The sequence below is a fragment of the Lissotriton vulgaris genome, chromosome 6 (genome assembly GCF_964263255.1).
Source record: "Lissotriton vulgaris chromosome 6, aLisVul1.2, whole genome shotgun sequence".
Taxonomy (NCBI): domain Eukaryota; kingdom Metazoa; phylum Chordata; class Amphibia; order Caudata; family Salamandridae; genus Lissotriton; species Lissotriton vulgaris.
The window spans coordinates 1204833253-1204850720 of record NC_141694.1 but is presented as its reverse complement, the minus strand read 5'-3'; the positions used below and the strand labels follow the sequence as shown (position 1 = coordinate 1204850720).

At 43.3% G+C, this 17468-nt stretch overlaps 1 protein-coding gene across 1 annotated transcript in view; it reads left to right on the top strand.

Annotated features, from left to right (window-relative positions):
• PACRG (parkin coregulated) overlaps positions 1-17468 on the top strand; it is a 1181602-nt gene that overhangs the window by 651803 nt on the left and 512331 nt on the right. The window contains exon 3 of the mRNA XM_086927307.1: positions 16458-16629. Coding sequence (XP_086783433.1) covers positions 16458-16629 — 172 coding nt within the window. The remainder of the gene's footprint in view (positions 1-16457; positions 16630-17468) is intronic.

Here is a 17468-nt window from a genome sequence, read left to right as displayed (position 1 = left end):
CAGTTAGCGAAGGAGAGCATGCATCATCTTCCATACCATTGGTTTCTTTAAATCGCTTCATGCCGCACTAGTCTAGAGCTGCATTATCCAAGTGCAAACCAATCTTTGACATGCCTTATTGCCCAATCTTTGTATAGTAATAAAAACAATTTAATTTCTGCTTTACATTGGCTTCTCCTTATTAGAGAGGTGCTGCTGGCTAATGAACTTGTCACTGAATGCAAGCTTTTAATTGCCAGAGTTCTGCTAGATTTATAGCTGTACAAGGCAATGACAATTTAGATAGAAAATCCACAAATAGGCTGCTTTCTTATTTACTAATTTCACTGTTTATTTCCAGCATTGCCTCAACGTATTTCAGTGAACACTGTCTAGAGCAGGAAGCTTTGTATAATATTTCAGGTGCATTTTATTAATAAAAAAAATAACATCCTTGTGCAATCTCGGGCCCAAAAGAATAATCCATTAAAAATAATATTACACAAGAACTCTGACAGTGCTTGATGCATTCCACCTTCATTATCTTGTCCTTTCACTATGTCACCCTTTGGCTTGTCGTTTGTTCCTCCATCAGAAAAGAATGTAATGCTTTGCAGACAGGTGTGGACAGGGAAAGCACTTCATAAAATAGTTCAGCCAACATATGTGGATTGATTCCTTATTATACTATTGTAAGGCAGGTGCAAAGAACGCCTGCTGAGGTTTTGCAAGAAGAGTGCTCAATGTATTGCAATGTAAAACTCAAAGAACCCGTTCTAATATCGGTGGTTGCTGCAACACCTTAGGGCCTTACACGCTGTATTCGGCTGCTTAGTAAATCTGCATGTAAGCTTATTTATAAGAAGCATTGGCAAATCCATAGGTCTCGCCATTTAGCTTCTACTGCTGACCTATTGGCTTTCCCAATGCTTGTTGCGATGCACAAAAACGCCTTTTGCCAATGCTGTGTAGCATTGGCAAGAAAAAATGAAAGTGCAGTGACGTGTATGGCCAAGTGTGATATTTGTGCATGTGGCATGACTTGTCAACCATTTTTTTTATTTACCGGATGCCAATCTTGGAGCAGTAAATAGAATAAATAAATAACCTAAATTTGTGTGAAAGCAAGTTTAGGTAAAGGAACAGCCCAACAGCAAATTACAACTTCTGGGCCCTCTAAAACCCCTTTGAAACATATGAGGATTGTAACAGAGGTGGGGTATCATAGAAAGACAGTGGGAGGAAACAAGGGGAGTAAGGGAAGGAGTCAGGGGAGCAATGGAGGAGCTTGAGGTGAGCAAGGATGAGCAAATAATTGTGCCAAAAAAAGTTGGGCAGGGTAGGGAAAGCAACTGATGAGCAGGACGGGGAGGGAGTAGTAACAGGGTGTGCCTGGGGAACCCTTTATTTGAGGAGGAGCAGTAGATGGAGGAGAGTGCAAGAAGACTCAGCACTCCGATAGTGTGCTGAGAGAAAAAGTAGTTCCCTGAATGTGAGCAGTGGAAGGATGCAAGTCATCCAATCCAAATAATGGTAAAAAAAGATAAAGTCCAGGGGAGAGACAAACACAAGATGAAGGAAAGCCAATAAATCAGGAGCAAGCAAATAAGACTGACATGAAAATCAACTAGTTGTAAGTAGCGGGCTTGCCCAAAGCCCACTGTGAGCATTGGTACTGTCCACAACATAAAGCCTAAACGCTGTCTGTAGACGAGACTGAAAAACTTGTCATGATCTTTTCAGTCACTGAAAATCATACACTGTTTTTGATATAATACTCTCTGTTCGAATGGGTCATCAGGGAGAGCTTATTCGCACTCCTTCCTTGGGCCTCCATTTAACAGAGCTTAGCACAAAAGGGAGTGATGTCACTTTCCCTTCCCAAAAAACACAGTTGATGGACAGAATGCAGAACAATGTCTTAGATTCACCCCAGTACAAAGATCTGGGCCTAAATCCATCGTTTTTTTGCTCTCCACACCACCCTAGGTCAGACACTGGCTATATGCAAATCAGCCTTGACCCTGTGCCTCATGGGAACAGTCCAGCCCGAACTTCCAAGCCATGTCTTTCCTAGACCGGAATCAAGCATCCAAGGACCGGTTTCTGGCCATCAGCCTTCTTCAGCCTGGATAGCTTGACTCCAGTGATGTGGAGAGCCTGGGACTCATGTCTGAGCATACCCAGCCCACTCGGGGAGAAAATTGCAAAAAACACAGTTGATGGACGGAATGCAGAACAATGTCTTACGTTCACCCCAGTACAAGGATCTGGGCCTAAATCCATCGTTTTTTTGCACTCCACACCACCCTAGGTCAGACAATGGCTATATGCAAATCAGCCTTGACCCTGTGCCTCATGGGAACAGTCCAGCCCGAACTACCAAGCCATGTCTTTCCTAGACCGGAATCAAGCATCCAAGGACCGGTTTCTGGCTATCAGCCTTCTTCAGCCTGGATAGCTTGACTCCAGTGATGTGGAGAGCCTGGGACTCATATCTGAGCATACCCAGCCCATTCGGGGTGAAAATTGCATCAAAATACTTATGTTTGTCCAAAGCAACGACTGCTTTGTTGTGTACAGTTCATCACCACCCCCTTTTCTGAATCATTGTTGTGTACAGGGCACAAGTCCTGAAAAAAGAAGTGGGGGACGCTGTAACCGGAAGTGACGTCACTCCAGGATGTGGCGTGACGAAAGGTGCCGAGCTCCTCGTCCCAGAGAGGCCAAAGAGTGAAGTCCAGCTGTTTGGCAGGGGGGATGGCGTCCCCCCCTGTAAAATAAGTGGGGGGATGCCGTCCACCCGCATGGTACCCAGACTCGAGCCCTGGTTGTGTACATGAACATAGTGGCTAAGACTCTGAAAGTGGTGTTGGCAGCAAGTTGAAAGACGGTTGCATGGCGCGAGGGGTTGGGGGTCCTCGCTTTATCTACCATCCGCGCAGGCACAATTGAAGTGAACTAGCGCAGGCCCTTTTGAGCATGTAGAGGGTGCCTGAGGTAGGTATCCTATGGGCAGCCGGGCCCCCTACACAAGTGCTCCTGGTATGGGGAGAGTTCCTGTTACAGGAGAGGGAAGGTGGGGACCTCCCATAAGGAGGGTCCATCTTGTGGGCTGGGTTTTAAGAGGAAGGGTAACGGAACAAGTCATCACCTCACTCATAAACTGTTATGTTGTTGGCTGCACGGGAACAAACTAGTTATGGTTATGTGACACCCATGTAGTAAAGTCTCTGTTAAAGTTAGGTTTTCAGTAGTAAACAATATGTAAGTAATGTGGTCTGTGTGCATATTTTTGATACATGAAAAATGTTTGTGTTTAGAAATAAATATGACCGGGGGTCTTACGAGCTCTAACCCAAAGAGTTGGTCTTAGGCCTGGTCATGGATGGATGGGTGCTGTGCAGGCAGGTGCCCGGTTTGTGGGGGTGGTGGATAACCATGGAACATCGGCGACTCCCTGGCCGTATCATATGTGTTAAAGTCAGAGATCTGCTTACAAAGAATGCGGTTGCTGTCAGGAGTACCCAAAAGATTACACAGAAGCAGAAACCCTCTTTAGCGAAAGAGCAGTGTCAGAGGAGTTAGGTGTGCCTGGAACCATTCCTTGCCAGCTGGGAAAGAATCCAGTGGACGGGCACGTGGTATAAATTAGAGTGGATTTATTATTTTATTCTGTCATGCCATGAGTAGGAGCAGGATTGGTTTGCACAAACCCATCATGAAAACATGCGTCATTCTTAGTTGCAGCTCTCCTTGTTCTCCGCACATCTGGCACCCATTGCTTTTACTTTGATGAGACCACCTGCACAGCTGGTGTTAATTAGGTGAACAGTGAAAAAAGTGACAATACGACTCTTGAAAGACGAGGGTTAACAAGGTTCGTGAGCATAAACTCCCCAATATGGGGCCTTGCCGCAAAATCTGACCGCTTAACACTGGAGTGGCCAAATGTAGGTGTGTGTGAGTGTGTGAGTATGACATTTGAATATACACGTACATATTTGTACTGTGGCTCCGAGGAACAGCTAATGCTTTAAATTGCCACATTTCCTCCATAAAATACCTTTGGTTGGTAAGAAAAGAATATGGGACTGTATTTTTTTTTAGCCAGACAGTGGCTGTAAATGTTTTCTGCTCCTGAGCTATTGGTAAAAAGCTTTCAGTCACTCATGAGGCCCAAGAGGCCTGAAATATGTCTGTGATTGCTTCTGTTGCCTTGCAGATGGGGCGGGCTTTGGCTTAGTAGTTAGTGCTTGACTGTCCCTTTTGGGACATGGCCAAGACTCATTTCCATATGGAGGTCCCTGTGTGTAGTGGCACACGGAGTAAACAATGATAGCTAAGACTGGACTGAGAGTAGTTACCATTAGCAGAGATTCATTTAATCATTCCATCCAACACTTTTTTATTTTTTCTCATTGCTGATGTGATGTCAAACTAAAGACGAGCAAATGTTAATTTATACATCTTTGTTATCAGGCAGCAACGAAGTATGAACCAATAAGTGAACCAAATAACGAGGCTGACAGCTACTAATGTTGAGTGTATATAGCTGTTGTGGAGTTGACCATCGGTTCCCAGTTCACTTGTGCAGAATCAATGTTCCTTAATCTGTTAGTTTAATCAGTGCATTACAGCCCCTTAAGTGTATTCATAGAAGTAATGCACATTGGTATTTTCTGCATGAAAATATATTGAAGTAGATTCTGTCTTTGTCGATGAGATCTGGCCAAATTTGGAAAACTCTATCTATCCCTGACATCACACATTTCCAGGCAACTCTAGGATGAAACATATTCAAAATTAGTTCGTAAAATATTCGGCCATCTCAGTCATTTAAAATACACTGCCATTTCTATTACTAACAATACAGTACCTTCTTGATCACCACCACCCTTAGCTTACTCTCTTACCAAACATACTCAAGTATATGTTTTGCCAAACATGCCCTACCAGCAAACCTACCAAGATATTTTAGCACCAAAAATATCCTGTCATTGCTATTGCTAAACATACACAACTATCACCTATGGCAAAAATACGTTTCAATTCCAAGGGGAACATCCTTTACAACGCAACTATTACCACGCACTACCATTACAACAAAACTTTTACAACGCAGGGTCCATTACAACGCATGCCATTACAACGTAAGTATAGGTAAGTATTACATTTAATTTTAACCCCTACACTATCCAGCATATTCCCTACTGTTACGCCCCCCTGGAGTTAGAATAGTAAATTAAACCCCTACACTATCCAACACTTACAATAAAAAATACTTACCCATGCTTACGTTGTAATGGCATGCGTTGTAATTGATCCTGCATTGTAAAAGTTTCGTTGTAATGGTATGCGTGGTAAAAGTATGCGTTGTAACATCATACATCCAATTCCAATTGCTTAATATATACAACCATTTCTATTGGCAAATACATAAATCATTTGTCTCTTTGACGAAATCTACTCATTTACCTCACTATCCGTATCCAAGCATCTCTGCAGGCTGAACCATCGAGATTTCCTATCATGACCAATAATCTTTATTGTTATGCATGCCTGACAATATTCAGTGCCAATCATAGACAACCACGTCTGCCATTAAAAATATCACTCCATCTTTCTCACCAAACATACTGAGCTACCACAGTGATATCCACAGTACATATCCATTTTTATTGCTTAATTACCCATTGGTTTCTATGGGCAAACATATCTATTTACCTATTCATCTCTATCAACTAATATTCCTAACCATCTAGAGTGCTGAACTTACTCTGCTATCTTTGTCACTAAACCTACACAACCATGTCTATCAAAAACATATGTACTCATCGCAATTAGCAACCAAGCAAAACCACCTTATTATTTCTATCCTCAATCAAGCCAAAATAGCTGTTTCAAAAATATTCATTTGTATTGCCTAATAAATATAACTATATATATCACTGAAAATACCCAGCCATCTCTGTCACCAAGCATACCAACCATATCTGTTGCCATATGTAGCCACCCATCTTTATCGCTACATCTTGCCAACTATGGCCATCTCCATCCATCACCACTGAGATGCAGAGTCTTTATCATGTCGAATATAGGCGGATATGTTTGCATAATATCTGTGTAGGTTGTCAAGGGAGCAGTGATAAAGTTTGGCGTAGTTAAGTCAATAATTTTAACGCGTTTATCTAGACTTTAATTTGTATGTAATGCCTTTTCTTATCCTGAAGCTTTTTCTATCACTTATACATAATATATATGGGCAAACAAAGGAAACCTAGTCTGGTTTCCTTTTGCCTAACATACCCAATCAACTCTATCACAAGCATATGAAGTTTTCATTCTCTTCAAATATAGTTCTCCATCTCTTCCACTAGAAATTCAGGGCTGCCTCTGTTTTTTATCAGGACCATTTATTTCACCAGTGTATGGAGTCATCTTGTTTTTGCCAGGCATAACTAACCATCTGCCATAAATCCAAGACATCGCTATAGCTGCCTGCAATCAACCTTCTCTATCACCAAACGTAACCTTCTATCTCCAAACATGCCAACCTCACATATCGTCGTACAAATCAAGCACATTTGTGATTTTACGTACACAATCGTTGCCAAATGTAAGAAACTATGTTTTACCATACAATCTTCTCTATTCTTACTTATACATAACCATCTCTATCAGCATTCGTAACCACACGCCTACAACTATCACCTTAGCTATCCAGCCAACGCTTTCATTCTATGTATGCAACCATCTCTACCACCAAGCATAGCTATCCATATCTCTTGTTGTACATATCAGTCATCTTTGTCAAATGTACAAAATGATTGTTATCGCCAACGTTACCAAACACCTCTGTTGCATACATATTGAGCATTCTCTATAGTTATATGTATGAAACTATCTACATAACCACACATGCCCAGCAACCTTTCTCGACAAACATACCTGACTATCGCCACTGAACTTCAGACTCATTAACATGCAAAGGTCCTGATTTAGATCTCGGTGGATGGGTTACTCTGTCACAGTGGTGACGGATATCCCATCCGCCTAAATATAAATTCCACAGGATTGGGATTTATATGTCAGTGGACGGGATATCCATCACTGTTGTGATGGAGTAACCCATCCGCGGAGATATAAATCAGGCACTTAGTTTGTTGAGATAAGGGACACATATCATCTGATTAATAATGTTAGCCAACGTGAATAGGAGTAAGGTATTGTTTCTCTATATTTTTTGTGATGCGTTTACAGATCGTAGAGCTATTTTGCTTACATACTTGTACTTCCACTACTATATGCCTCTAATTAGTGCAGATAGGTATTGAAATATTGGCAGTGAAATTGAAGCAAGTTTAGCACCTTTCATCGTTATCTTGCATAATTAAATCACTTATCCGGATGGGAGCGATTACTCATTGAAAGCTTGGTGAATTGTTTTATAATGATTAATTGTCGAAGATTGACACTGTTACAGGTCATAAGAATCCAGAATGCCCATGGCGTCACCTGTTGCCCTCTAAGCCGAGGCATGAGAGTCTGTATTTCACTCATATGAGGAGTCTCAGGCACTAAGATTCCACAGTGCTCTTGACATCACTTGTAAATCTCCAAGGACTGGTATGGGGTGTCTGTATATCACCGATTGGTGCATTTCAGGCATTAGACTCCACAGTGCCCGTGTGACACCCACGAATCCAATGGAGTGTCATAAGCTCTTTGAGTATTGATGATTGGCGCAGTTACAGGCCATTAGACTCCACAGTGCCCATGGTGTTACCTTTAATTCTCCAAGAAGTGGCATAAGACCTGTATATCACTGACTGACTCAGGTACTGGCCATAAGAATGCATGGTGTAACCTGTAATGCTCCAAGGAGTGGCATGTATAGCTTTGTGTATCACTGGTTGGAGCAGTTACAGGCAATTATACTCCACCCTACCCATGGTGGCACCTGTAGTTCTCGAAGAAGAGGTATGGGATCTCTATTTATCACTTATTCATGCAGTTACAGGCCATTAATATCCACAGTACCCATGGCGTCACCCATAATTCTCCAAGAAGTAACATGGGATATCTTTGTGCCTCTGATTGGTGCAGTTACAGGCCATTAGAGCCCATGGTGTCCACTGTAATTCTCCAAGATAAAATGCAGGATCTCAGTTATCACTAATTGACGTACTTACTGCCCAAAAGAATCCATTGCACAATAAATCACAGCCCATTACTTCTTTGCTTAGCCAAAAAGGCCACTTTATTAAGATAGGTGCATTACGTAACTTTATGTAAACAGCATTAAAACAACTCAAAATGACTAATACCTTAAAATAACCAAATCCCCAAATTAGCTCAACATAGCTTCAAGAACAAACCCCATGGTCATTGAGCATTCTTAAAAGAATTGCACTCATGTTGTTGAAAGCCCATTGTTTATCTTCCCCTCCCCTGTGATCTGTTCCCCCCCCCCTCACCCCCCCAGGAATGGATACGCCTGCTCCAGACTATCCACCCCCCAAAAAACCTGCCTACAAGATATATATGAAAAAACCTTTACCTGTCTTATAGTGGCAGAATAATATATGTACTCCATGAACTCCTAAAGGCCTGCTAATAAAATGTATTTTGTAAAACTTCAAGGGCCAAAAAAGGGGGTGGGTCAGCTAAAATCTTCTACCACCGTAAAGACCACCGTCTCAAGTGCCTTCCTGCCCAAAACACCTCTATATATAACCTCCCCCTAAGACCCGCCCTCACAACTACCCTCACCTATCCAAACATGTGGCCTGCTCCATTGCGCGAAAACACCCAGGGGGAGACCGGCTCGCGCCCAGCTCCCCCTGGGTCCCCCAGTGTGTCCATTGCATCACAGTAATTCACTCAGGCGAGGCATGAAGTGACATTTTGGCGCATTTACTGACGATAAGTCGAGAGAGTGCCCATGGTGTCACCCAGGGCATTTAAGTGGGCCGGGTCCTATTGGTTCTGAGCCGGGTCTCTATGGAGCCCTCCGTTTTTGCCCTCACCATCAGGCTGAAAAACATATGTTAACTCTGCAGCAGTACCACCCTTCACACCCTTTGATGTAACTTCAAAGAGATTCCTCATAGTTCTTTCACAGTCTGATCATTTTTAGAACTGAAGCATTTTCAATATTATATACAAGGAAGCCATAGTTGTTGTTATTTATCTTACACATCTAAGAACCATTGGCAAACCCAATACCCCTGACTTGTTGTGGGTGTAGTGTTACGTGTTGTATTATATATTTGGATGTTATGACAGAAGCAGCAAAATACTAGTTGGGGTGCACACTATACTAAGCACAGATTTTAAGCACAGATTTTTTAGCTTAAATGTAAGTCACGCAATTAATTTCATTGGCCACGCCCCTTTGGGAGACATGACAGTTTCTTCATCCCACTTAAACCCCTGGGGCCCCATTTATGAAAAGTGACGCATCGCTGCGTGAAAACAGCGAAGCGTCACTTTTCACTGCGCACTCCTTACGACATTCCTGATGCGTCATATTTAATGTATGACGCATCATGTCGCAAGGAGTTACAGATACGTCAGTATTTCTGACGTATCTGTAAGCGCGAAAGTGACGCATTGCTGGAGTGTGTCACAAAAGTGACGCAACTCCAGCAATGCGTCCTTTCACATGGGGAAAGCCCCATGTGAAAGGGCTTGCGTCAGTCTTACGCCTGCTGTGAGGCAGGTGCAAGATTTTGACGCAACAGCGTCCTAAAAGTGACGCAGTGAAATCTCATAGATTTCACTGCGTCACTATTACGAGGCTTTTTGCGGGGGAACGCCCCCTCTGCATACATTATACCTGACGCAGGTATAATGTGGGGCAGGGGTTTAAAAAGTGACGCATCTACCTAGATGCATCACTTTTTAAATATGGCGCAACGAGGCGCATTTTTTTTTACACCGCTGGTGCGTCACAAAAAGTGACGCACCGGCGGCGCAAAACTGACGCAAGGCCTTCATAAATAAGGCCCGTAGTGTTACCCATAGATTTCCAAGAACGAGAGTTGGTGTGTGTTTTCTCTCTGTTGTGGCGGTGCGCGTGCACTGCTAGCAGCACGCTTTCCACAGGCATCACTCAAGTAACGTGCCGCGCCACCAAAGTCTCTGGGAAGTAATAGACGTCCCTTCCCCGTTTTGCCTTCTGTATTTTCCGTTCTCGAACATTCAACGCCGCGGCACCAGCACAGCACTCCTGTTTCTGCTTCCAAGCATACATTGTGCTGCAAGGTAAAAGCCATCAAAATAATGAGGCCCCATAAATTGGACTGGCGCATAAAAGCCGAGCTCATTTGTTTTTCATATTTGAAGTGCGTGCCCAGAGATTGACGACAGGCTGCGTGTGTGAGTGATAAAACCCGAGGCGGGGAGGAGCAGGAAGTGTTGGTTCGTAATAAAGACGTACTGTTGTAGCAAGCTACCCGAGCACATTCTGGGGATTTGGCAAAGCGAGGGGCGAGCCAGATGCTTTAGCAGTCTGCCTCCTCCTATCAGCCAAGCTATATTTGGATCAGATGTTTTGTGTTTCGAAAACAGACAGTATCTTAAGCACAGTTGCTGACTGCAGATTCGATGGCAGGGGAGAAGCGTGGAAGGGTTTCACGTGCATGCTCGTGCTCTTGTGTCCCTTCTTGGTTTGAGATGACTTCCCTTCCTAAAATATAATGTAATGGCAATTTGTAAAGCGCACTGTTACAAAAATGGCGCCGTGGCGCTAGCTGGAATAACATCCAATTGAGTGTGTCTGTCTTGACATCCTGATTCCCTATTGACTGCATGTCTTAAGTGTTTTTCTAAAGTCCAAAAATTATGGAGCACTTGTAACACATCTCAGGTCTTCGCCCAGTGGTTAATTTGTATCTAAATAAGTGCAGGGTCTCTCGTCAGGAGGTAGGTTGCACCAGAGCCGGTCCTAGAACTTCTGGGGCCCTGGGCGAAAGGGAAGATGTGAGGCCCCTCTAATTTGCATGTAAAATCCAGTCGCGGCTAGCATGACTCGCGGGTGGGAGGTCTCGCAGGGGTTATTCAAAAAATAAAATAAACTTACCTTCCCAGGTCTCACTTCATCTCTGCTCCTGACCTGCTCTCTTTCTTTCCTGCCTCTGGCAGGAACAGGAAGCAGGCAGCCTCCCTCCCCAATGGCAGCATTGTGATTGGTTGGGACGCCGACCAGCCAGGCGCCTATGGGGAGGCCGTTTTCTCCATGTAGGGTGCATTGGTGCCTACATGGAGAAAGGCCAGAGTGTGCATGACTGGTTAGGTCGGTCCCGGAGGGCCGACCAAACAGTCAGGGCCCTTAGCACGGGGCAAGGCACTCCTCCCCTGCCCTAAAGCAGACCCGCCTGCCCCCAACCAAACACTTCTGCTTTATCGCAGTGTGAGTAGCAAAAACATAAAATGGTAGTTTTAGCATTTTATATTTCTACTTCTCGCTCTGCGAGAAAGCAGTGGGGTGACGCTCCTCCGCCCTAGTGGAGGAGCCGCCTTTGGTAACATCACAAGAAGTGGCATAACAGAAAGTTACACCGCAGGACTATTGATCTTATTTGGCATCTCTGAAGAGACCTAACATGGATAGCAGTAACATGGACAAAAAAATAAATATACAAATGAAATAAGTCCATATATTTTAAAACTGTATTAAATGGATTACATTTGTCACATTGGATGGAAAAGCTAGGTGCAGGTCTCACAAAGATCTATATTATTTACTCCTATTTAACTGATTGTTTCCAGATGAGTGCATGATACAATTTCCAGTTCTGTCTCATAAAGGGGGGCAATCCTGTAAGGTAATGAGGGGCGGTATCGGCTGGCTAGGTGAAATAAAATGGCACAAGGGCCACAATACCTGATTTGGCTAGGGTTGCCACCTGGCTGATTTTTTTACTGACATGACCTGTATTTTAATATCCTGGCCGGTGTGAAAGTTAAGAAAAATGCGGAAGTCTCTATTTTTTTCTCTGATCAGTATGTAAACAGTCAACGTAAGTTGAACGCACTTTAAAATATGTTCCTAAGCTGCTTTACATAATGACTAATAGTTAAACTAAAGAAAGACAGATAGGACATGTTAGAAATAATATGGATATTTATATATAAATAGTGCTCTCTAATTATCATGCTCTGGCCGTTGCAGAATCTTATAACATAAATAAGTTGCTGTTTTATTTTCTCTTTGTTTTGAACGCTTTGCAGCATTCTCTTCATAGACAGTTTCTGTTCCTACACTGTCTCACGCAAAAACAACTGTTTATTTTACTCATAGGCAACAAACATGCAAAGTAAAGAACAAGCATTCCGACTTTTTGTTCACGTTTTATTTTTGTTAAAATACATAGTTGGAGAACAGCAAAGGCCAGTGAGGATAATGCATGGAGTGCTATGTGCCAGGTGTATGTGCAAATCTACATACGGTGCTATATGCATACATCGACACATTGAGCACAAAACAAACTCAAGCAAACTCAAGGCAAGTGGAAACTATGGCTTGGGGATTAAACTCCTTGTTGTTACAGTGTGAGCCGATCAGACAGTTAGTGTGCATTAAAATAGCTGGAATTAAGTAAAAGAAAAATGGCTTTTTGCGATCGGTCCGTGATTTTTATAGTTTACATAAGGTGAACTCGTTGCTAGGGCATTGGGGTGATTTACATGGGCAACAGTTACACTGCACAAGATCAAATGTATTTTTACTTTAATCTTTGGTGAGATTAAGTAATTTGCCCAGAATGACAGGATGTTGAGCTGATGCTGGGACTAGAACCTGGTCTCCGACTGCCAATGTAGGCAGCTTAGGACACAACGCCACATCCTCTCTAGTTTAATAAAAGCCTAACAAAGGTTCTCACTGCAAGGCCCATGTAAATACACCCACACCCTCCAGGAAGGTTTATCGTAGTTCACTCCTTCCCCAGCCCTCCATTTCTTCAGGGTGATGACCTTGCAGGGGAGGGGGGGTCAAGAAAAAGGACACAGCTACTGCTGCTACCATGGAGGCTAAGGTGTCAATTGTCCATAGCCAAAATCCGGCTCCCTCAGTGACGGCCCGGCATACTCAGACCTGCCCCCACCCACCATTGCCTGGCAGGGGAGCGGTCTGGGGCAAGACACTTCTTTGCGGCCCCAATGGGGGGCTGAGGGGAGAATGACACAACACTTAGAGCAACACCTGGCCACAATTAAGGCTGATTGCCACACTTAACACCTTCGCACCACACACAAAAGCCAGAAGTGTGATGGCCTGGGAGGCAGGAATGAAGCTGAGGCCCTTTAACAACCGGCCCACATGTCACACCTCTCAGCACCGGCCCATCGGCCAATGCTCGACTGCTTGCCTTCGCAATCCGACCCTGTCCCAATTACAGGTCAAAGCTGCAAATGCAGACGGGCCTCGCGCTACATGTGGGCTGCACGGCCCTGGGGAAAGGGGGCCCCCTCCCAGGGGGTTAACAGCCATTAATCAGTGCTGCGAGGCACAGGGGAGGGGGCCTCTTCTCCTATTCTTACACATGCTTGCGAAGCCCAGAGGAGAGGCAGCCCTTCCCTGGGCCACGCAGTGCTCACCACAGGCGCGAGGCTGGTGGGGAAACACTTTTGCGAGGCCCCCTGTTTATGGGCTGAGCTCGGGGCCCTGGGCAGCCGCCCATGCTGCCCATGCCTAGCGCCGGCCCTGGGTTGCACCAGCCCATTACTCCTGCTGGTGCTGCCTAAAATGGAACCAGGGCACAGTTCCTAAAAAGATGTGGGGGGACTAACCAAATTAGGCAGTATGCAAGTGAAATCATAACGCGAGCCATCACAGCACATGATGTCACGACGCGTGACATTGTACGTGACATCATATAAAGTGACCTCACTGGAAGTGACATCACAAGTTGTTGCATGATATACATTAAGCATATTATGAGATTTAACAAATGAGATCTGCCATTGGGGTGTGCCAAAAAAGTGTCACAATCCCGACAAAAAAATTGTACCTCAACTAAGACATTTATGTTTTTTAAACCCTGACATATAGAAATTGCCAACAAGGAGAAGCATGGTAGTAGATCTGTTATGCTTAATTGGTTGCAAAATCTACATTTTAAAATATTTGATTGGGTTAAGGCATCTCCTGTGAAGGTGCCTAGTGAATCTCAGGGAATAGTAATTATGGTGAGATAACACTGGTGGTTAATGCACTTGCTGGAGAGATCTTGTTTAGTGAAGTCCCAGATTTGAATCTAAGTAGTAGAGAAGGTACATGTGTCTCCTGAAAAGCACATCCTCTAGCACGCAGATGACAGATTTTTATTTTATGTAGGTAGTAAAGTGAGTTACTGCTTTTAACACAGATATCATTTTTTTACTAGCAGCTCGTAAACTGTAATCCTTCTAATAGACCACAGTGCGATATGAAGGACATGTGACTCTTACACCTTGTAACCATCACTGTCTCATGTAACTCATCTCTGTAAGTTGATTTGCACATGTACATGATTTATTGTCAATGTATAATGTGTATGTTATGTAAAGAGCTCTGACACCCTGCATTGGGTTGCATAGCGCTATAAAGGAAATAAAAGATAGTGCTATTGAAATTGTTATTTGTGTAAATATTGGGAAGAACCAACACACCTGACATTCTTACAGTGTATGCATCTGTTATATACAGGGACTGTACAAAGGCAAAAGCATGTCTCTCTTAAGGACCTGTGAAGAGATAACAAGCTGTGTGCCTTTGTTTCTTTGATTCCCCTCCTTGGTATTTACATTTAAGTGTGAGGTTCCAGACCACCTTCAGTCAGGATATTCAAACAAAACTTCGACCCAGCTGGAGGTGAAAAAAGCCCCCCGCCGCTTACACATTGCTGCTGAGAATCAAAAGCAGACAATGTACATGCTCTGTTGAATGTGACCCGGTGTCTGAGATTTACACCGGGAGAAGTTCAGCATATTTCTGTGGGGCCCAACTTCTTGGCAGGGAAGACGGTGTCCACCCTGTGAAAAGATTGGGTAGACGCCGTGTATCTACATGTATCCTCGACTTGTGCCTTGTGAAACTAGGGAGGGGGTGTGGCATAATGGCCAGATCTGATATATATATATATATATATATATATATATATATATATATATATATATATATATATATATATATATATATATATATATATATATATATATATATTAATAGTCTTTCAATCACTGGTCATAATTCAGACATACAAGACCAGACCCAGTCAGCTGCCAATTTTTATTATTTGAGGAGAAACAACGAAGGGCTGGCTCTAATCAGTAAGGCTGAGCCCACTACTAAACCAACAAAATGAGAATGCCGGTACTGATATACAAAATTGCAAAACAACTAATGGCTACCACAGATCTGAAAAAACAATCAGAAAAGGGGAATGACTATTTAATAGTATTTTATTCAAGATATTTGCAACATATATCTTCACTTTTAGTTTTTTTATATACAAAAAAGTTTACAAAAAGACACGTGGGGCAGAGGAATATAGGCTTACCTTTCAAACATTCATTCGAAATTCAGGCATATCACAAGCAACCACAACAATTATACAACACTTTCGGGAAAGGGGGGGGGGAAGGTTTATGAAAACAATGAGAACAAATACCAAAGTCTGCAAATATTTACAAAGCCATTTCAAATGACTGTTTTGTATGTACATTCTTATATTTACAAAAACATTCCGAACTTTCATGGAGATATTATATAGTAATGTACAATAATGTGCTATGGGTACAGTGAATCAGATGCCCAAGAGCTAATGTAGACTGGTAGAGTGGGGCCTACGCGTTTCGAATCCCACTGCAATCATAGGGGATTCTCTTCAGGGCCATGAGAATTCCTGTACAGACAAAGAAAAACGGGGAAAGAAAGGGAGAAACAATCATGAGTTGCGCAGAGTTTGGAACATTTGTAATAGTTATAGTATACAAACATGAACCAACACCAGAGGCCTGCCAAGCGATACAAACAACCAGAGATTCAGACGGTATAGGGGCCATGTTCGAACTAGCGTTTTGGAAAAGACAACCCTCACCTACGTAGACCTGGAATTATTAATAGGTCTCCTACTAATAGGCACTAAGCTGACTTTAGGGCAACTGCATTATAAACAAGGGCTTGAGCATTTACTTACCTTTAACTAATGGAGGGACAGGTGTCCTTGTGATAAATATCCACAATATACTGAGGTTAATTGTTTTTTATAATGCATTGTAACCACTAATAATAATAATGTGGAATTATCTAAACGGTTGGACGTGTCCTATTGTTTTACTCTTTGCGCTCCGCAGAGGAAGCTTTCATGCGAGTGCCGCCATTGCAGTTTTTCCACCAAGCTGCTCGCTTCCAAAGCAGTTGTTCATCAGTGTGATTTTTGTCATTGAATCTTAATTACAGTTCTCTCCTCTGTATCTCTTTTCAGGTGGAAATTGAGAAGCTCGACTACCATCACTATCTGCCGCTCTTCTTTGATGGGCTTTGTGAGATGACACATCCTTACGAGTTTTTCGCACGGCAAGGGGTCCACGACATGCTGGAGCATGGAGGGAACAAGATCCTTCCTGTCATTCCTCAGCTCATTATCCCAATAAAAAGTAAGTGAGCGGGTACAGAAAAAGGCCCATACTAGTTTAACAGTGCTGCCTCTTGACAGCTTGTGGGTTCTTCACGAGATTCAAAGGCTGGAAAGACCGATGCTGCAGCAAACAAAGAGCTGAAGGGAGAATTTATATCTGCTGGTGACGTGCTAAATGAGTGCTGCCTATCAGTTTTTTGCCGCTTATTGTTTGTATCCTTCTGAAATAGCTGCTATACCTAATTGAATTAGACAACATTTAAGATTTGTTGTGCTACATTGTGGTGACACAATTGTCTTTGTGAGATTAGTCAAAGGAATCTTATGAGAAAGAAATAAGGCAGCAGATTGGCTGTGTAATGGAACCACTCATGCGTTTACTACGCATGCCGGTTCCATACAGTCTCAACAATGCAAGTCTTAACCGCGAATATGCCTTTACCATGCATGCCTTTAACATGAATTATGTGTTGTTAAGGCATGTATGGTAAAGACATATCCGTGGTTAAGATCTGGCAGGTAAGTCTAAACCTTCACCCCTTTCTCCACCCTAAGTCCTAAAACGACACCCCTCCCACCTGAAAACCAACGCGAGCCCTAGACACCTCCTGCCCCAGTCCTAAAAACAACTCTCCCTCCTCTAATCCCTAAAAATGACCCCAACCCTCCCCCTGAGCCCTAAAAACTAACCTGCCCCCGAGTGCTAAAAAGTATTACGGTTCCTGCCCCCCACCCTGAGCCCAAGACGGCCCCCCAAACCTCGCCCTGACACCTAAAACTACCCCTTCCTCATAAAAACAACCTCCACCTCAGCCCTGAAAACTACCCATGACCTCCCAGCCCTGAAAACTACCCCAA